At 46.5% G+C, this 21,200-nt stretch overlaps 1 protein-coding gene across 1 annotated transcript; it reads right to left on the bottom strand.

The window, feature by feature from the left end:
* Positions 1 to 480: 480 nt before the first annotated feature.
* Positions 481 to 7,266, bottom strand: LOC308057252 (ankyrin repeat domain-containing protein 26-like). Its single transcript, XM_080411396.1, has 4 exons — positions 5,397 to 7,266; positions 3,057 to 3,240; positions 2,479 to 2,625; positions 481 to 1,318 (listed from the first exon to the last, which is right to left on the bottom strand). Exons 1-4 carry the CDS (start codon positions 5,588 to 5,590, stop codon positions 716 to 718), a joined length of 1,128 nt encoding a protein of 375 aa, XP_080267522.1. The 5' UTR covers positions 5,591 to 7,266; the 3' UTR covers positions 481 to 715.
* Positions 7,267 to 21,200: the final 13,934 nt, after the last annotated feature.

Here is a 21,200-nt window from a genome sequence, read left to right as displayed (position 1 = left end):
TCCTTTTATACCACTCTCATTCATGTCATCAGTGCAATACTTACATCAAAACCATCAAATACTTAAGACTATTCTATAGGGCATAACATGGACTAAGGAAAATAGATGAAAAAAAGTTCTAGAGAAGAATCACCTTTCTTGATCAAAGCTTAGACTTGGATACCTTTTTTCTGTTCTCTGCTTAGATCTGAGGACTAATATCCCCGTTGCCAAAACTTTCCGCAATTCCGAGAGAAACATAACAAACCAGAACAAATCAGTATTCTTTGGTCCCATGCATGGAACTTACACCGGATACATTAGGAACAAACTAATTTCAAGAATGGACAAACTTTAAATTGTTCTTTCTATGCATATACTTTACCTGTCTTTCTACTACGTCAGTCTCATATTTAAAGACTTGTTCCCTTAAATCAGTGCACTTGGCATTTAAATCCTTGTTTCGCTCTTCTATTAGATAAACTTGCTTTTCCCTATCAGCTCTAAGTTTGCTGAAAATGTCATTAAAACAGTGCTGCACATAATCCACTATTTTTTCTTTCATGATCCTCTTGTTCTGCATCTCTTCCCATTGCTGATGGAGTAAAAAGGTTTTCACTCTGGAGCTGGGCCAATCGCTCCTGCAAGGACTCCTGTTTTATTACAAGTTTGCTTACTGGATCTTTCTCAAGTTGTCGAGCATGATCACATTCCTTTGCCCGACACTGGCCTTGACTTAATTCTTTTTTGCCATTTCTAAAAGCAAAGCTTTTTCTCTGAGCATTTGCTTCAACTGGTGAAGCTCATTTTCTAGCCTATTAGCTTTGCTTTTAGCTTTACACAGCTGCAGAGACAAGCTCTTGTTGGTTTCTTGCACGTCAGAGAGGTCACGATGGAGCTCGACTTGCAAGCAAAGGCATTCATCACGTTCTCTGTGAAATCTTCGTTCAGCATTGCTTTTTGATGACAAATGAAGTTCAAGTTCTTGAACTGCAGCGTTCAGGGAGGAACGAAATGATTCAATTTCTGTCTCTAGTCTGTCTCTGCTTTTGTTTGTCTGCTCAAGTTTGGAAGTCAGCACTGCAGATTCTGTCTTTAGTAAGTCCAGCTCCGTGTTGAACTGAAAAAACATTTGTCTTAACGCTTCCTTGTTCAGTTTAAGTTCCTTTTTGAGAGCTTCATTTTTTTCTTTCAAGGTCTCATTTTCCTTTAAATATTTTCCTTCTTCCTCCTGGTGCCTAAGTCTTACTTGAGTGAGTTCTAGCCTTAGCATAGCAATCTCATCTTGTAGTAACTGATTCTTGTACAACAGATCCTGTTCTCTGTCAGTGCTGGATTCCTGAAGGACAGGGAACATGAATAAAGAGCCAATTGGGAAATGAATCTACAAAAAACCTGCAGCAATAAACTGCATTTTAACATTTCTAGTACTAAAGCATGACTTCAAAGATGAAGTTTCAGGCAATAAGCTACTCTGTGAACCCATGCACATGTACAACGTACGTACACAACGGAAGTGCAACATATCCTTAAAACCTAAATGAACATCCCAAATATACAGTTACGTTTTTTTCCCCCCTTAAACCAGCAACCAAAGCTTTTAAAATGACAACGCTTTCTTGTATGTGCATGCCTTTATAATACTGCCTTTAAGGTTGAATTAGGTGTGCTACAGATCTGGTAAACACAAGGCTAGAAAGGGTATTTTCCTTCTCAAATGTCTTCTGAACACTTATCCTTTTGTGTTACTGGAAGTTAGCTATGAAACTCAATCACCCCCGGAATGCAATAGTCCTGTATATTTCCTCTTTATTGTATGTATAACTTTTTTCCACTTAAACACATTCACTCTACATTTATTGGGCAGCACAGCCAAGAACAAAAAGGCTTCCAGGCACTGCACATTCTTTAGGAAATTCAGTAAACTCTTTTCAAGATCTTTTTTAATACAGTGCTTATGATTGCTTTTTCTCCTCCAGTTACTCTAACTCTTACAGAGAGTTGAATTCATTGCTGATATTCGATCATAAAATTTTAGTTATGTGGAGGTGGAAAAGAAAGGCATACTTGAAGTAAGTAAGTTCAATAAGGGAATAACTAAAAAAAAAAAAAAGCAATGGAAACACAAACACTGTCAAACAACTTTCTTCCTGGTCAACCTTGCCATAGGTAGCTAGGTGTTTCACTGCTAGAAAGCCTAAAAAGTGATGACAAAATGTCTATGAAATGGAAAATAACAGATAGGTTAAGAAACGGTGTAAACAGTGTCTTCTATTAGTTTCCTACTTGCACAAGTAATTCAGGTACATACAGGAGTGATGCTGCTTTCCAGAACTTTTAGACATAAGAGAAAACAAGAAAGGTATTTACCCAGATAAGTTACACTGGTAAACAGTAAATAAACCATCAAGAAACAGAAAAAGTTATGTAAGATTTATTATGACTTTAAAACAAACATGGTGAAATTTAATTTATTATTAGAAAAAAAAATCTGCTTACCTCTGATTTTTTTCCTATAGATCTTCTTGTCTCTTCTTCTAGTTCCATTTGTCTCCCAAGGTGGTTGTTCAAAATTCCTTCTTGAAGGGCTCTGGCCCTCTTTTCCTGAGAGAGCTGTCTCTGTGTTTCATCACGTTCCTCTTCAACCTACAGTAATACAATAAAACTGCTTGCATCTGAAGAAAAAACAGAGCTAGCAATACATCTTCCCATTCTCCCTTGCATACTTGAAAACATTTTTGATTCCCCACCGTTATGATAATCCACCTATAAATAAATAAATTTAAATTTTCTTATGAAAATTTAAGAAGGCGAAATACAGGATGTTTTGTAGTAATTCAAAAAAAGGTAAGGCTTTGCCTGAAATACAAATGAAACCTAAATTTTGAAAAAGGAAAAAAGGAATAATAAACTGCAAAGCAAAAAAAAAAAAAAAAAGAACAGCCCAATTGTGAACCAACTGTACTCTACTGTTCTCAAAAAATGACAATTGTTATCCAACGCCTCTTCCATGAACAAAGCGCCTCCTTCTCTAGGCATACTGGAATACAATTGAAAAGAAGCAGAAAATAAGACACCTGTTTCAAGAGCTTTCTCAGTGTTCTTAACTCCATTTCTAAATTCCTAGAGTGTAACTCAAGTTTCTGTTTCTCCTCCATCTCTTTACAATATTGATCTTCTTTCCTTCGGAGGTCTTCTCTCATTTTCTCACACAGCACTTCTACTCTGAGCCTCTTTTCTTCTTGTTGTTTCAAAGAACATCTGGGATTTAACGGAGGATTTGAGAAACAAAAGCACTGATATAAAAGTAGATATTCCACATGATGAACTTGCAGAGACAACTCAAACCATAAAAAATGTTAAATGTTTTCAGAGTTCATATTTTTACTGTACTTTTCAACTTTTTAAAGAATTCTAACTTCATTCCGTTGTGCATGGTATCAGTTGTACAAGATAGAGAAAAAAAACTTTGAGTGATTTATCCGTTATTTGTAAGTTTGTATAGGGAAACACACACCAGTGTGCACACTATAATAATAAAATTAAAAAAACCCATCTTCATATTACAGCCATTTTGTTGAAAAAGGAGTTTGTTGTCTCATCAGATCAAAGTATCGTAAACTTTTACTATGGTTAGTATACATTTTCTTAGTATATGAGCATTGCCTACATATTACGGATTCAGTGACCAGAAGTAATACTGGTGAATCAGCACGCCACTTACCTATGGCAGACCCGACAATTTTTCAGCAAGCCTTCTGTAAGTCTAAAACAACTGCTGACCACAGACAGAACAAGCAGCTTCTGTTTACTCAAGAAGGATGTCAGTGTTCAAAACCAGATTCAGAAATGCATGGGGTTTAAGCTGAATACGATTAAAAACAGGTTTAAAACCTCAGTGGATCTACCTCTGGGAGAAACTACAGCAATTTCATTTTGAAGCTGACTTACAAGGAAAGCCTTATGGAAGGTCAGCTTCTTTACCAACTGAAACAATCAGCAATGAGCACTGACATGGTAAAAAACAGTCCACGGTGTGCCCACGGTACCCAAACAAGAAAGCAGCTTTGTATTTGGTCATTATTTTGACTATTTTTTCCCATACATTCACAACAGTGAACAAGAAAAAAAAAAATCAAGTGTCAACGTAAGGAAAGAACTGCCAATTGAAAGCCTGCTTTAGAAATTCTGCAAGACAAGAATCAACCACCACTAAAATTACTTGAAAGACTGACAGAAACATTTGTATTTGAATGGCGTATATTGCAAGGAGAAAGCTTTACATGTAGTTTCTAGTGTAATTTCACAAAAAGTGTAACTTTTGAAAGTATAAATTTAACGCTGCTTGGAGAATTCACTTAGAATGAAAATACTACTTCTTTATACTTGACAGATGTTTGAGGATTTTGAACACCTGCTGAAGTCAAACCCAGGCCAAGCTGGGACCGGCCTCTCTTCCTCGTACCCCCCTCCCCCGCGCTGGGAGGCCCAACTCCCCCAGGCCCAGCTCCCGCAGCCTCCCCTCACAGGGCTGGTGCTCCTGCCCCCGGGCCAGCCCGGCATCTCCCTGCCGACCTCACACGGACTGGGCAAGATCTCCTGGGCTGGGCGGCCAAACACCGGGCCCCGGGCTCGAGACACAGCTCAGCAAGCCCTGCGGAGGGGTGGGCACTCACTGCCCCCAGTGCCCTGGCACTGCTGCCCTCCATACAGCCCAGGCCGCTGCGGGCCGCCCCAGCTGCCAGCTCACGGTGGCTCCTGCTGAGCTCGCTCTCTGCCTGGGCCGCTCCCCAGCCACGCCGTCCCACCGGGGATCACCACAAGGAGATCTCCCCTCCCAGGCCAGGGCTCTGCAGTTGTCCTTGCTGAACTGCCTGCGGTGCCTGCTGGCCACCCCTGTCTGACGTGATGTCAGCAGCGATGAGAAACCTCACGCCTCCGGGTCTAGCTCAGGAGTGTGGGGAAAGGGGCAATCCCAAACTTGACCTTTCCAACAAACAAACAGGTAAGCAAACAAATGCTCTAAGCTCTGGTTTGACTTGCACTGGGTGGAGTTACCAGAAATACTAGTATTATAGGCCAACAGAAGCCGCAAGGACAAAATGAAAAAAAAAAACCACCACCCAACCATCTCTCAAATCTCTCTTATAAATCTGATTTCCCCATACACACTCTCTTGTTCTCTTTTCTTGCTAGAAAACAAAGTTAGAACAACATCCAGAAGACTGTACATGGAGCTGGTATCCGGACGTTTTTCCCCTCTCCCATTATCTACTTCATAGCATAACTGGCCCACGGGATTCAAAAAGCCCAAACCCAAAGACTGGAAACTTCTCATCCTGTTGCCTGCACCATCAGTGTCTTTCGGAACAAAACCACTGACAAGATAATACATTATCAGACCACAATTTACATACTTAAGGCTTTGGATATCCCTTTTCCATTCTGCTTCTTGGTGAGCCAATACGGATTTCAAATCTTGAGTCTTCTCCGCTCTGAACTGTGATTCCTCCCTTTCACCTCCCAATTCCCTTACTTCGAGTGAGAGAGCTGTATACCGATTTGTCCCACGTTCTAGTCTCTGTTCATATTCAAGAAGTATGTTTTGCATTTTCAACAAAGTAGCAGAACCTGCTTTGAGACAGAAAAGACACAAAGCTGCACAAATACTGCCCAATGTATAAGCTGTTCAATGCTTTGCTGCATTAGGTGCAGGTGGCAGGTCTCGGTAGCGGGAAGGTCCCTGTGAGAAGGAGCCAGGGGTCGTCCCGTGCTGGACATGGACGGTTTCGATGGACCCACCGCAGGGCACAGCTGAGCCTCTCAGCCGTGCTGGCAGCTCCTCAGGAAAAACAAACGTAGGAAAGGGCGAAACCACCACACGGGCAGGGAAGGGGAAAAGCATGTGAAAACCAGCCCCGCAAACGAACACCCAGGTCAGCGAAGGAGGAGGGAGAGGTGCTGCTCCAGGTGCCAGAGCAGAGATTCCCCTGCAGCCCCTGAGAGAACCATGCTGGAGCAGATACCCACAGCGCAGTGCTGCGCAGGACCCCGTGCCAGAGCAGGCGGATCCTTCCCGAAGGACCTGCGACCCATGGAGGGCCCAGGCTGGAGGAGATTCTCCCCAAAGGACTGCAGCCTGGGGGAGGACTCACACTGGAGCAGGGAAAAGGGACGAGGAAGGAGCAGCAGAGAGAAACTGCTACGTCCCGACTGCAGACCGCAGCCTCCCCGTGCTGCCTGGGGAGGTGGCAGGGAAGGAGCGCAGCAGAGCTTGAGCAGGGGGGGTGCCGACGTGTCCTTCTCAGGTTTGGGGTCTTTGTTTCTCACTATCCAAATGTATTTGAATCGGTGGAGTCTGTTTGGCCAGTGACAGTCACTGGGAAGTGACAGCCCTGCCTTCACACTGACCCACAAGCTTTTTCACCCCGTTTCGTCAAGGAGGGGCAGTGGCAGCACTGGGCGGGGAGTTTGGCCTTCGGCCAACGTTAACACTTGCCTGATGAAATTTTAGCATAGTTTAAGAGCCCTAGTAAGCGATGCTTATGTTTATATAATGCCTTGTGCATATATGCAAGCATCTTATGACAGTTGAAATTTGTTATATATATGTACTTATTATTTTTAAGCAAAGCCATTATTTTGCTGTACTCTTTCTCATTAGCTGTTGAGGGGTGTGCTGGCTGTGGCTGGGATAGTGTTAATTTTCTTCACAGTCGCTGGTACGGGGCCATGTTTTACAGTTGTGCCGCAAACAGGGTTGGTAGCACGGGGATGTGTTCCTTACGGCCCAGCAGCGCTCACACAGAGCCAAGGCCTTTTCTGCTCCTCACCCCACCCCACCAGCCAGCAGGCTGGGGGTACGCAAGGAGCCGGGCCGGGACACAGCTGGGACAGCTGACCCCAGCTGACCCAAGGGACGAGCCATGCCACGCGGCATCATGCTCAGCATATAAAGCTGGGGGAGGACGAAGGAAGGGAGGGACATCCAGAGTGATGGCACTTTGTCTTCCCAAGTATTTGTTATGCGTGACGGAGCCCTGCTGTCCTGGAGATGGCTGAACACCCGCCTGCCCATGGGACGTGCTGGATGAATTCCTTGCTTTGCTTTGCTTGCGTGCGTGGCTTTTGCTATTAAACTGTTTTCATGCCGACCCATGAGTTTTCTCACTTTTCCCTTTCTGATGCTCTCCCCCACCCCACTGGGGTGGAACAAGTGAGTGGCTGTGTGGTGCTTAGGTGTTTAGGTGTGGCTGGGCTTAAACCACATCAAGGGGATATAAAGAAGAAAAATGATAACGTAAGGCACATCGGCTGGCAATGCAGGCAACATCTCAGGTTAGGTGACAGTTTCACAGCTTTTGAGGGGGATCTCTAGTCACAAAGAGATACTATATCAAAATATGAAATTAACATACTTAGGAGTGCATACAAAGAAATCATGTTTTAAGGGGAACTTGTAACAGCTGAAGACAGAGACTTGAAAACATACCCATATGAACCACACTAAGCTCTTCCAACAGCAGCATAGTCTCCTTGTAGGTTGAAGCTTGTAACCGGACATCCTCTGAAGGTGGGTCAGATGAGTGAGTTAAACCAGGGTCATCAGTTACTTCCACTGGTATGCTGACCTACAAAAAATACAGTACTTTCTGTAATTCCACTGTCTAGTATTACAGACCATTACAAATGCAGGAATGATTCATTCTCTCCTTCACAGCCCACAGATTTGTCTCAAATACAATCAAGCTGCATACCAGCAGCAATTTGTACATCTGGTTGATCACTACATAAACACTGCTCCCACCTAAGTGATTAAAAGCTGATAGAGACTGCTTATCAAGAAACTAGTTTTACAGTACCTCGCTCCTTTCACTCCTGGTTGTTGCTGCAGGTCTAGAAAACAAGAAATATATTTCAGTACCGAAATGCTTACTTTGCATTATGAATAATACCTACAGTTGCTTTGAAAACTTAATTGCAGAACTGAATTAAACTAAAATCTGGTATAGTAACTTTGCTAGATATAGTTCAAGACTGAAACAATTATTGTGTGCTATTAATGTCTACTGGAAGGCTAATTTTTCCGCAAGATATTAAGCAAATAGTTGAAATAACTGTTCCCTAAACTTCACGCAAAGTGACAGAAATCTTACAGCTACAGACATGTAGCTATACGCTTACGTGCATTCCCTGTTTAATACCAGGGGTTTAGCTCCCTTCAGTACCGAGAATCCTTCTCCTACAGGTCAAAGAACTGTAATTTTGGATTCTCTGGTGTCCTGGGTCTGGCTGGGATGCAGTTTATTTTCTTCACAGCAGCCCACACAGGGCTGTGTGTTAGATTTCTGACCAAAACAGTGTTGATAACACACCAGATTTTTAGCTAGGGCTGAACAGTGTCAACAACTTCTCTTTCTCACTTTGCCACAACCCACACAAGTAAGTTCAGGGGGGGCAAGAAGTCAGGAGGGTACACAGCTGCAAGAGAAAAGGTGGAGCGGGGAGCAGGGCAAAAAATCCTGAGATACCTGCAGTGAAAAAACTGAGATACCTCGCCCTTTTTAAACACATGAAATACTTCTATGCCTGTGCACACACTCATGTAATTAATCAGAATTTGTGCACGTGACCTTATTGTTGACTTGGCCAGCATGTTCAAAAGCACTCTAAACAGAAGTGAAGTGTTTGTCAACACAAAGCGCATCAGGTAGTCACAGGAAAGAACAAGAAAGAACAAGAAAGAACATCAGGTGGTCACACGAAAGAACAAGAATCTTCATATGCATCAGGTTTACAAAAAACCTTAAACACACAACAAAAACCCAAACTTGCCTCTAGCTCTCAGGCCAATTTTTATCATTAAGTGAGTTTTATTTTCAACATTCCTTATATGCATACCTTCCTTCATCCTCAGATGTTTCACTGGAAGTGCTATCATCCGGTACTTGACCATGATTGCCACTGGAAGAGCTCATCTGCTGATGAGCCTTCTGCTTTGAAGGCTGTCTTTTACTTTCCTTTGCACCTTTGGCATTCAGGGCAATTTTACTGCATTACACAGAAAGAAAGAAAAAAAAACACCAAGTGAGTAGGTTTATAAAAAAATATTTCTGTGAAACAGACATACTTAAGATGATGTCCAGAAACAACCGAGACAAAAAATAGCTATGATAAAATCACAGACTTGACTGTAAAGATCGTGGAATATGCCCAAGTATTTAAAACCCTTCCCCTAGAGTGAGGGGGACACGTGGAATCTGAGCTGGATCCAGGTTAAGCTGGACTATATCCAATAGCCACGTTACAGAAAGCATCTAGAGCAGAGATTCCTTTGAAGGACAGACAGAAAAAGCTCCTGCTTAGGTCTGCATAAAAATACGTGTGCCTTCTTTAGACTTTTGAGATTGGTTTGGTAATATCATCTTTTCCCCTCTCCTGACGAAGGGCATATTAACTTAATGAAAAGGAAAACACCAACTGCACGGAGATCACTAAAATCACCTAGAAAAGGGAGTAGTAGCAAACCCCAAGTTCCTACTTTTCTTTTCTAGGTGGCCATTTCCTACAAAAATAACTGCTTTTTCCAGTCTTCAGTTCTGGTTTTGAAGATGCATTTTACCTCAGTGTTGACATGGAAATCACAGGAATTTAGGTGGGCGTTTTCTTTTGTTTTCGCCTTTTCTTTTTTTAGAGCAGGCAATAAATTTGAACCTCCATCGTGCGCTTCATTTTGTCTAAAAAGAATTTTTCTTCATTTTTTGAGAAGCAGTGGACTACTCACTATGGCTTTCACCACTAAGGAAACTACTTCAACTACCACAGTATTAGAAAACCTAAGACACTTACATAGTACTACAAACAAGAATTAGAGATCATTTCCTCAGCTTACCCTTTCATTGGCATTTTAATCAATTTTGAGCTCTCCCCAGATGAAAAACTCTTTTTGTCTTTTTCTTCTATCGTGTTTTCATTCTCCATTTTCAAACAGTCATTCTTCCTTACAGTAATCTTTTGTTTCATTTGCCGATTAGTGATGTTATTTAATTTATCCACACATTCCTGTTTTGCCACGGCCTGCACTTTTGAACATCTTTGTTTGCTTTTTTCCTTCTTAACCTATAAAAATAAAGTTAAGCTTCACGTATTTCTAGAAGACAGAAACACCACATCCAAGATTGATTAATTCAGGGTTTACCCCTGAAATAATATAAAATGATCTTTTTTTTAATTCATAGAGAAGCATTTTCACAAAATTACACTACAAAGTGTATTATGCCATTGAAAGTACTTTGAATTCACTCATGATTAAAGATAACAAGAATACAGCCCTTAGAAAGAAAACAATAGTGTCTCTTAAAACATGAACAAGAAAAAAGTGAAAACAGTACTGATGGACAAAGCGTTAGGAGGACTGCACAATGTTCGTTGTAACACCACCAGAAAAAAATCAAGTGGAACTGCGAACAAGGGGAGGAAAGAAAAAAAGATCCCAAACCCACAAACACAACTGGTTTCACAGGAAAGAGGAATTTTAGTGAAAGGCAACGAAGACACACCATGCAGATACCACAGCACATGAATTATTAGTCAAGACCCTGTTTAAAAGCTATTTTCAGTCTTTGATTCAGAATCAAAACTGATAAAATTGTATGGATTTCTTTTTATGGCAATGAAGAGATAACTACTTGCACTGGAACCAAGTGCCACCTACTGTTAAACTGGAACAATAATGCATTCTGTTTTCCAAAAATGGGGAAAAAAGACAACTCTGCACTGCCCTCTTTATTCACAAGTCACCTATTTCCATTAGAACAAACCCCAGTTTGTAGGAAGCATCTTCCCTTCGTGACCAATAGCTAAAGTGAACAGGAAATACTCTGCCTGGCTCCAGAAGGCTGCGGGTCTCCCTAGGCTCTTTTACACACGCTCCATCGCTGCTATCGCTTCAGCAGCGGTTTTACCTAAAAACATATTCTGACTTTCCTGAACAGTGGATTGTATCTCACAGTTTCATTGATTTGGACAGCAGGATCCTGCAGTTTCCATTGAAGCTAACGAACACTGCGTGCTTTCAAAACCAAGCACATTCAGCACCTCCATCATAACTCTGAATTAGAGCTATTGCCTAAACAACTACATGTTGCACACGCTGCCCGTGCCAACCCTGGCTAGCCCAGCCCTGTTTTACCCATTCATCCAGGCACTTGCATCAGTGCGTCTGACTTGGTCAATTTACACATGAGAAACCAGGCATTTCTGACCAACACCCATGCTCTTTAACTGCACCGGTTATTTTTAAATTAATGACACATTTCTAATTAAAGTGACCAAGACAAGTCAGAACTACAGCTTGGTTGTAGTCAAAATCCCATGCGCCGCAGATTTTCCCTGAATTTCTTCACAGCATCACCTATGATTGCTGTTGTCAAACACATGACTGCTTCTTTCTTTACCTGCAGAAAGCTTGGCACAACACGTACAATATTGTACAACATACAGCTCCATCTGACAGTCAGACCAGAATGACCTTCCTGCAGTGCAGGCGGGCTGCGTATCTCCAATAGCACCCACAGCCCCAGCCTGCACTGCTTTAGAGACAGCAAAGATCCGCGCTGATGAGAAACGCTCTCATGCACATGGCATTTCACCTTGTCCACGGATTTGAAACACGGGTTGCTTCACGAAATTTAGTTGTATGGTTTCGTTCCAAGGCAAACCAGACTGTCCAACAACTTTTGACTTACACTAAAACCCATAAATATTCACCTTCCATATGAACGGATACATGCCAGGGTATGTACTGCTGATGAATTTTTTCGCATGTTGCTGGGGAGCAATACCTGCACGTGTTCATCTTTTTGTCCATCTCTTCTGGGATTCCTTCTAGCTGGGTACGTTGCATCTCAGGGTTGTATGGAGGGGATTACCTCCAAGCAGCAGGACAGACCACCCCTGTCGCTCCTAAACTGCCTCTGCTGAGCATCTCAGTGCCTCCCACAGTGGTGGCTTGCTCAGGAAGAGGTGGCCTGTGATGGCTCCTCTCCAGTGCACACGCCCACAGGACCACCGAGCAAAGGACTATCACACACCATCCTTCCCCTCTTTGAGAAAGAAAGCACGTACCTATCTATGGCTAATCTCCCTTCTGAAGCAGTACAGCTCAGCTGAGACCTCAGACTGCTTTTCTGCAGCACCTGGGACTCTTACCAAAACTGTCTCCGTGGACTCTACCCGGACTCAGTTTTGTGCAGAGGAGGTATTTACTGCCGCATGCGCAAGAGCAACGGCAAGGGCAGGCAGTGCAGCGATCTCCTGGTACCGAACGTGCTGCTCTGGGACTCCCAAACAGGCGGTCAGTTATATCCCTGGCAAAGTTCTCCAGCAAAGCCACCCCCGATTTGTATCCACCTCAGCTGTACAAACACGGTGTAAACAGACGCGCAGCGGCTCTTTACCTCCAGCACTGTATGTCCCTTTCCTTCCCATGTCACCACCACCTGCAAAAGCGCCCATGGAAATGAGCAAACCCCACCCGCCAGAAGGAGGCAGGGCTTTCAAAGGAAAGGAGGGTATTCAATGGAAGCTGCAGATGTGCCCTGCCTGAAGAAGGCACCACTGGCAACCCCTCCTCTGTGAGAGCTGGGGAGATGCAGAGGGGGAGGAAGGCAGGTGTCGGGGAGTAACTAGAAGCCCTGGTTTGCTACTGCTGCAGTAGCCCTGGCTGCGGGGACAATAAAGCTCTCCATGAAATGACGATCAACCAAAACATTTCAGAGGGGCACAGCAGGGAGCACAAGCTGCTGGGCGTCAGCAAAGGGCTGTGCTCAGCTTTTCTGCGGCACGTTGTCATAGGCAAGGTGAACGCGAAGCACAGGGAGGATCTGCAGTTCTACCTGCCTGGCAGGGGTTTGGCCTGAGCTCCCCCTTTGCAAACCAAGTCACCCTCCCACCACACCGCACAACCTCTGCTTAATGTATGTCCCAGCAACTGGGGTACCACACGCAGAGAAATCTGAGAGGTCCCCCCTGGTCACAGCTCTAGTCATCAGTGGTTCCAACAACTTCTGATGCTCAGGGTGTCCCCTGAGCCAGTGGTCCTCCCTCCAGGCGCCCCCCCTCCTCTCCATTTGCCCTGGAGTAGACAACTCAACATCACACCCATTCTGGGAGATTTAAGCCCCAAAGAGCTCAGAACTGGCTGAAGCCAGCACAAAAGCCGATCTTCTCTCTGAGAGTTGCAGTGTCCTTACACCCTCCCTGTCCTTCCCGTCTAGATCAGGAACCAAACAGGGGAAGCAGTGCACGCAGATACACAGAGAACACTGAATGGGACACACTGGCTCCTCTTCCAACTCCTTTATTGTCTCAAAGGTGATTTCATTCTGTTGGAGGAAAGAGAGAAATATGTAGAGTCCCCAGGTTTATCCCTGGTAAGCATTTTCACATGTATATTTAGTAAAGCAGATTAGATTGATTCCTCAGATATTTTTTTTTTTGGGGGGGGGGAGGGGATTATAATGAACTCATTCAGTTTTTAAATCAGGCTTAGGAGCCACAACTCACTGGCTGCGACGAGCGAGGGGAAGCAAGCAGCCGACTCAGTGTGAGTGATAGAGCAAGCTTCAATTTATTACGGCGCGATTATGTCTTATATACAGTTCCAGTTAATTTTATGCCTACAAATCATCTGCTAATTGGCTAAGCTCTAAAGGGTTACATTTTCATACGTCCTCCTACTTGCGGTTTCTGCGGATAGCTAGCTACATATATTTTTTTCTCTCTTGTCTACGCAAATTCCTCAAAGTTATTTACAACATTAGGCACAAGGTCAGTGTTTTTCTCAGCTTCCTTATCAGCATGCCTCAGCACAGCTGCAAGGCCTGCTTCAGCTAACTTACACTAACTTTGTTTCACAAAGATCTTTAAGGGAGTCATGGCCGTGATCACACAGCCATTCTGCAACAACTGGCGACAAATACATGTACACACATGCGTGTGCAGGACAGCACAGAATACTCTATTTGCTCATATGCGTCTGAAAAGACATATTTTTTTTTCTATCATTTGTTGTTCTGTGCATCATTTATGGCTGGACTGCATGGACAAGATGGTTTTCTTAATTCTGTGAAAACACTTGCATCTATTGATGCCTGCACCTCTAAACATAGTGATATGGTCATACAGCCAAATTTGCAAAGCGGATTACTGTTCTTACACCATTCTGGGCATAGCAGACATACCCATAGAAACACCCCTAATGGCCTAATGGTCATGCCTATTTACACATTTATTTCTGCTACTTCATCCTCTGTAAAGAACAAGTGCTCCTTTCCTCGACCTGTCTCAGAACAAATCTGAATACTTAAGGAATTAAAACAGATGAGTCGGCCAAAGGAAAATTTAAACATACTTACTTTAACAATGCCAAGGTGTTATTACTCAAATGCAAGCACTTTGACAGCAGGTATCTTATGAGTGCTGTGCAAAGTGACATAGAAAAGCCTCAAGAAACATCTACTAGAGTTTGGGTTAATACACTAAATCCCAGCACAATGGTTCAAGGGTAAGGGCACTTTAAAACAGAATGTGTCCTGAATCACGTTAGGAAGAAGACAAAGAACATATCCTGCTGAGAAGATCGTTAATGATTAGGAAAACTCGACCAGGCTACTATAAATTTGTCCCGGGTTAGAAAAGGCCAAGAATCTTTCAAAGGACACTACAAAAAAATAACATTTAAGACAAAAGGCAGTGTAGCAGCAAACGGAATTAAAAGGAGTCCTAGAAAGTAAATCTTTCAGTAATAAGCAAGCAAGGCTAATAACAATCTAGGGCATAGAAAAGATTAGCTCAGCACCAGGATGCACAGCAGACAGGAGAGCAAATTAGTTCCCTCTTACCAAAATGTAAATGGAGGGGGGGGGGGGGGAATTCAGTACTTAGTGTTTCTCTTTATTTTTCCTGCATCTAATTTTTAACTGTTAAGAGAAATAACACAAAAGCTTTATTTTTGCTAATGCCAGGCAACCAGAATCTGGAATTTAAATTAATCCTTTACACACTGCCATCTGGGGATCATTTCTACCAGATCCAACAAGGATACAAGGGATAGGACAAGAGGAAATGGCCTCAGGTTGCCCCAGGGGAGGTTTAGATTGGACATTAGGAAAAAATTCTTCACTGAAAGGGTTGTCAAGGACTGGAACAGCTGCCCAGGGAAGTTTCAGGGTGGCCTCACCATCCCTGGAGGCATTTCAAAGATGTGTAGATGTGGTGCTCAGGGACACAGTTTAGTGATGGACTTGGCAGTGTCAGGTTAATGGCTGGACTCAATGATCTTAAAGGACTTTTCCAACCTAAATGATTCTATGATTCTATGCTGTTCAAAACGACCTACAGTCTTCCTCCAAAAAAGAGGGGGTATACTGCTGTTTCAATTGTACTGGTTATCGGGTAATCCAGCCTCACAGCACTCTTTAAATTAAAGTTTACAAGCACCGAGATATTCCCCAGTGACTGCACTTTAGCTAGTTTGATATTAAGCTATACATTTTTCTTAACGTGATTAGCAGCATATCTCAAGCTATGTTTGAACATATTCTTAGGTGAATGGGAGATACTACCAGCTTTTCATTAGACAGAATGAACACATGAGCATTTTAAAAAGCCAAACTCTAACAAAATACACAGCACAAGCATGTGTTTCTGCCAAGATATTTTCTATTAAGCAAATCAAAGGCATATGTTCGTTCTCTCCCTCTTCTGTCCATACTTAAAATCCAGGCAAATTTGCAGAACAGCGCAAAGAGCAAGGTGTTAGAACTTACAGAGAAGTCCCACAACTGCTCTCGCACACGCAAAGCTACGTGCTTACCTTTGCACTCCCATTTGTTACACAACACACTTTGGTGCCCGGGGATGTGATTGATTTAGATTCGCCCTGACAGAAGGAAGCCTTTTTTTTTAACCATTTGACCTTCTTTCACTTCTAACTGGAAGATCAGTCCTGCCAGGAAGGAGAGGTGAAACCTCACGACAGCTAGAGGGTGAATAATCTCTCTTCAAACTCTAAAACTCTGCGTATGAAGTTTCCTTTACAATTTGTACTCCACCGGGCTATTAAAGATGTACGAAAAGCACAGCAAGAAATCAAGCCGCCCGTCAGTACAGAAGGTGCCAGCAGCTCCTCCTCGTTTCGCGAAAATCCAGCCCTCACACTGAGGCTGCGAGACCAAATCCTGTGCAGCTGGAAGCGGCAGCGAGCCCTGGCCCCGGGGAAGGGCAGCTCAGCACCCTGCAAGGACGAGGCGCATCGCTCCGCTCCCCGCCACCCCGGGATGCCACACAGCCCCGACGCCGGGCAGCGGCGGCAGCACGGGCTCGCTGACGGTAACGGCGACCCTCCTGCCTCCCCCGAACGCGTAACGAGAGGCGAAAGCACCGTCCGGGCCGGCGGGCAAAGCACCTGGAGCCGCATCTCCCACCCCGGCAGGCCCGCCACCCGCCGCGCCGCCACCCCCCTCGCACCCAGACGGGGGGCGAGCCCCGGGAAGGGACATGTCGCACCGGGACGTTGCGCAGCCCCTCCGAGCGCCGAGCCCGGCCGGGGCTGGCAGCGACCGTCTCCTCGGGACCCGAGGCTCCCGTCGAACGGCCGGATCCCATCGCCCGCCGTGCAACGGATCGAGCACCCGCACGGCCGAGGGACCAGGCACGCGTCTCTGCGGGGATGGGAGCTGGGGGGCAAACCCACAAAGCTAGCACAGCTCGTCGCGACAGGAAAATACTTTATACACCTGGAAAAACCGTTTACGATGACCTTTAGTCACACTTAATCCTCACTGGGTCTTACGAGCCTCGTCCCCATTTAAAGGCACAGCGGTCTTTAGTTTCACTCAAGTGTTCATGCACGGTTCAAGTCATTTCTGTTTGGTCCCATTAACCAACTGGTTCTCCTTGACCTTACCTTATGCCCCAGCTTGACCCATGGCGTCTGTTCCCCCTCCCGAGGCCGTGTGCTGCCAAGCGCCTGCAACACGCTCTGTCCTCCGGACCCTCTCCTGTGCTTCGCTGCAGACACATCTTTTCTCTACGTCGCCACTTAAGGCGCAGAGCTGCCTTCTGCTGACCACCGATGTGCAAGCCGTCGGTCCGCAGCGCCTCCCGGGGCGCCGGGGGCTGCCTGCGGCGCGGCGCGGCGCGGGGCCGGGGGCGGCTCTGCGGGGGCTGCCTGCGGCTGAGGCGGAGCCGCGAGTGCGGAGCCGCAGCGCAGCCCCCGGGCTCGCCCCCTGCGGAGGGCTGCCCGCTCCCTTCCCTGCGCGCTCCCCGGCGCTCGCCGCCTCGCTCCGGCCTCTCCCGGAAAAGGGGTCCGGTCTCCGGCTGGCAAACGCCTGCCCCGAGCCGGGCACGGCCAGCGCCGCCGTCGCAGGAGCGTGCCGGGGCGAGGGGCGGCGGCGAAACGTCTCGAACCTCGGCAGCGACAGCCCCGACCGCGCGGAGACCCGGCAGCGAGCCCGGGCCCCCCGCGGGAGGCGGCTCCGGCTGACCGGCACCTTCACGCCGCACTCGCGGCCTCTGCCGCGGCCGTTCCCGTCCTCCGCAACCGCTCGGGGGGCGCCCGTCACCCGCAGCTCCCCCGGCTCGCCCGCGCCGCTCCCGCAGCCGCCCCCGGGCAGGGCGGGGGGGGACGGCGGAGCCCTTCCCGGCTGCCGTGCGGGGTCTGCGGCCCGGGCACAGCGGCCCCGCCGGCGCACCCCGCAGCGAGCGCACCGCGGCGCGGGGGGGCGGGGGGCGGCCACCGGGTTCCAGCCGCCGGCTGTCCCCGAGGGAGGGGCGGGCGGGGTCGCTCCAGCCCGCGGCACCGCCTGCCGGACCGCCCGCCGGCCGGGAGGGGTGGCCCCCCGCCCCGGGTGTCCCCCCGCCCCCCGAGCCGCCCCCCTCTCGCAGCCCGGGCTGCTGCCGAGCTCCTCTGCCGAGAGCCCGAGGGAGATCGCTGCCCCCCGGGCCCCGCTGCCCACCCGGGGCTGGAAAAGCGCAGCCCCCTGCAGCGTGCTTACAGGCACCGGGGGCTGGGGGCTGCCTCTGCCTGCCTGTGCGGGTATGCACACCGCATAACCTAGCGCTGACCCTCACTGCATGCACACGTGTGTGCGGTGGGCATGCCCGCTCGGCACGCGTGTGCCCACTGGAACACACTTCCTTGGCCGCAGCCGGGGCGGGGGCTGCAGCAGCCTCCCCTCTCTCCTGGGCTGGTACTGTAATAAGTAACTAAAGGTAATTTGCTGATCAACCAAGGTAAGCAAGAGGAACGAACCCATTGTCGTTGTCTTAAGAACTTCCTATTTAACAAGAAGAGACATGTCCACAATGTGATCTTGCTACACCAAACATGGGAACGTCCTGTCTGGCAAGAAACCACCACAACAGAAGCAGCAGAGGGGCTACTGAGGGTGTCAGAAGCGACCTCGGGGAAGACAAAAAGAGCTGCTCAGCTTGCTTGAATTTGCGCGCCGTTGGTGGAGCAGGAGACTCCCCGGCCGCCCAGCGCTGTTTTGCTTACTTGTCGCTTGCTTTAATAAATCACATTTTCTAATTGGCCAGTCTCTGGCATTTCATTGGACAGCTAAACTATAACAATTTTGGTGCCGTGACTCGGATAAAGGCAATCTGCCCTGAGGTCCGTGGCAGGGGAGGCGCCCCGCTGGATAAGCGGCCCTTGTCGGGGTGCTTCTACGCCAAATCCTTTACCGACGAACCTCAAATGTGACAGTGAGCAAATAAAACCGGTTACCCCGTAATCTTTGTGCACGAAGCCCGAATGAAGACGCAGGACGCGTGAGTATAGGCCGGTGAACCGTTCGGTTGGGGTTGGGTATCCTGAAGCGGGCTTGTGTGAGACGCCCAGGGAGGGCGAAGTGAGTGCGGACCCTCAGTAGTGCGCTTTCCAGACCCCGCGGGGGGCTGCGCCAGCAACCAGGGGAAGCGAGTGCGTGAGTGAAAGAAGGCGCCTCGGAAGATGGGACAGAGGAAAAGCAAGCCCTCTGATCCCATGGGTGGTTCTGGGGTCCAGATTAGGCTCCCACAGATACCACCGGAGAGTCTGCTAGGACTAATGATAAAATTTTGGGATGCGTACCCTTCTAGGCAGGGTAAGAGTAAAGTAAGATTGATACACTACTGTATGGAAGTTTGGGGTGGGAAACAAATTAGGGGCGACCACCTCTACTGACCGGTCTTCGGGGCATCTGAAGACTGGATATGCCAGGCTTTGAATATATATGTGAATTCAAAAGACCCGTTTGCCTGGAGGAAAGTGAGTATGCTTCCTTATGGGTAGGGTCTGAAACTAGGGCCCTTTTGTTCCCGTTAAAAGAAAACAAAGGGGGGAAAAGAAGAAGAAGAATAGAAGTGAGGATGAGATCCCTACCTCTCCCCCTCCGTATATACCTCCACCGCCCTCCCCCCCCCCCCCCCCCCAGCCCTTACCACCTCCCTCACTCCCCTCCGGCTGCTATCTAGACCCTGTGAAAGTGTTAAAGTATTGGGGTGAGTTTGTACAAAGCCCCGTATCCCCTCGAAGGTGCGGCTGAGTCACGCTGGATGCATGGCAGGGTGTTTGCTGTTTGCCTGCGAAGGCTGATATGTAATAACACAGACTTAAAGCAACAAGTAGCAGATTTGCATTCAGGGTAAGAAAGAGTTAAAACAGAAGTGCTGCTGCAGAGGCAGGCTTGTGTAACCTGCAGAGCAGGAAGAGCATCTCCTGCCCCGAACCCTTCCGATGGTGAGGAGGAGGGGGTTGCTGTTGCTGACGATTGAGCAGAAGGACCTGACAATGTCACCCCGATTGCTGCAGCATTTGCAGCACAACAGGACCGGTAACGGCCCCTCTAGGGCAGGCAGCGGGTCTGAGGAGAGTAAAGGTGAATCTCTGATGGGGAAATCTAGATGTTGGAAAGTTGGTTGTGAATAGGACTGGATAAAGGTTCGAGTTGATTTTTACCAAGGTAATCGTGATGTAGAAAAGTTGATAGAACGAACAGAGGACGTGTACAGAAGATAAGAGAAGAAGAGCTGGGTCGTGCTGAACTGGTAGAGGAGATGAAGCAGAGACCGAGGAGGAATATCAGGCAGACGTGAATGAGCATATTGTAGGGCAAGTGGACACTGGAAGCGAGATTGCCCTGAGCTAAAGAACCAGCAAGGGGTTCTGGTGAACTAGGGACTAGGAAAAATGAGGTGGAATTTTTAGTGAATACAAAACCAACTTATTTGGTGTTAAACTTCAGTGAAAATAATTTGTTACAGTTGTGGGAGCTGCTGGCCACCAGGAAAACATCCTGAAACCTTTAAAGTACAAACTAAGAAAACAAGTAAGAATGCCAAATTCACCAAAATCTTTAAGTGGAAAAGAGGACCTCCCTGAAGTAAAAGAAATCTTTAACCAGGTATATCTGGAAATAAATTCCAGGTAAGGAAAAAATGCTTTACCTGTTCCAGTAAAAATGATAGGGGAAGGCCTGCCTAGTTCAGGTAAAACAATATCCCTTGGTCAGCAGGGCTATGGGGGATATTGGCAGAAAAACTGAAATAAAATACACTCTGTAGCAGTTCTGCTAATGTAAATCTGTGTGTTTTACCATCACAGTGACTTGTTAGGGGATGTGCAGATGACACTCTGCAGCAGCAGAGGAGGTAGGAAAGGAGGAATCATCCTTAATACCAGATGGTAAAATCCAAACTGTAAGTACAGATCAGGAGCCAAACTATTCTAATGATTCTCGATTACCTGCTAGCCGAAGAAGGAAGTGTTTGTGGTAAATGAAATGTTTCCAATTGTTACTTGAAAATTGATGGCAATGGTGAGGGAGTTAAACAAATCACATCAGAGACAGGGAAGTTAGCCCATGTTCACATCCGAACTTGGAAAGACTGGAATATTGACTTGTTTTCCTGGCTTCTCGGGAGCCCCTGGGTAAAACGAATCCTATTTTATTTGTTATGTGGATTAGCCACCTTATTGTTTTTGCCATGTGCTGTTCCATGTTTTGTAAGATTAATTCAACGCGTTATAACTAACATGCAATTTGCTACTATGATTTCACCCAATGGCATTAAACAAATTTGAGTAGTACGCCAAAATGTACAGTCAACAATACAGATTATATAGTTAACACAATAACAATTTAATAGCAAACAGGAATCTGGGAATAAGTAAC

The sequence above is a fragment of the Falco punctatus genome (assembly GCF_963210335.1).
Source record: "Falco punctatus genome assembly, contig: scaffold_110, whole genome shotgun sequence".
Taxonomy (NCBI): domain Eukaryota; kingdom Metazoa; phylum Chordata; class Aves; order Falconiformes; family Falconidae; genus Falco; species Falco punctatus.
The sequence above is the reverse complement of the archived record's forward strand: the minus strand, read 5'-3'. Positions and strand labels throughout refer to the sequence as shown.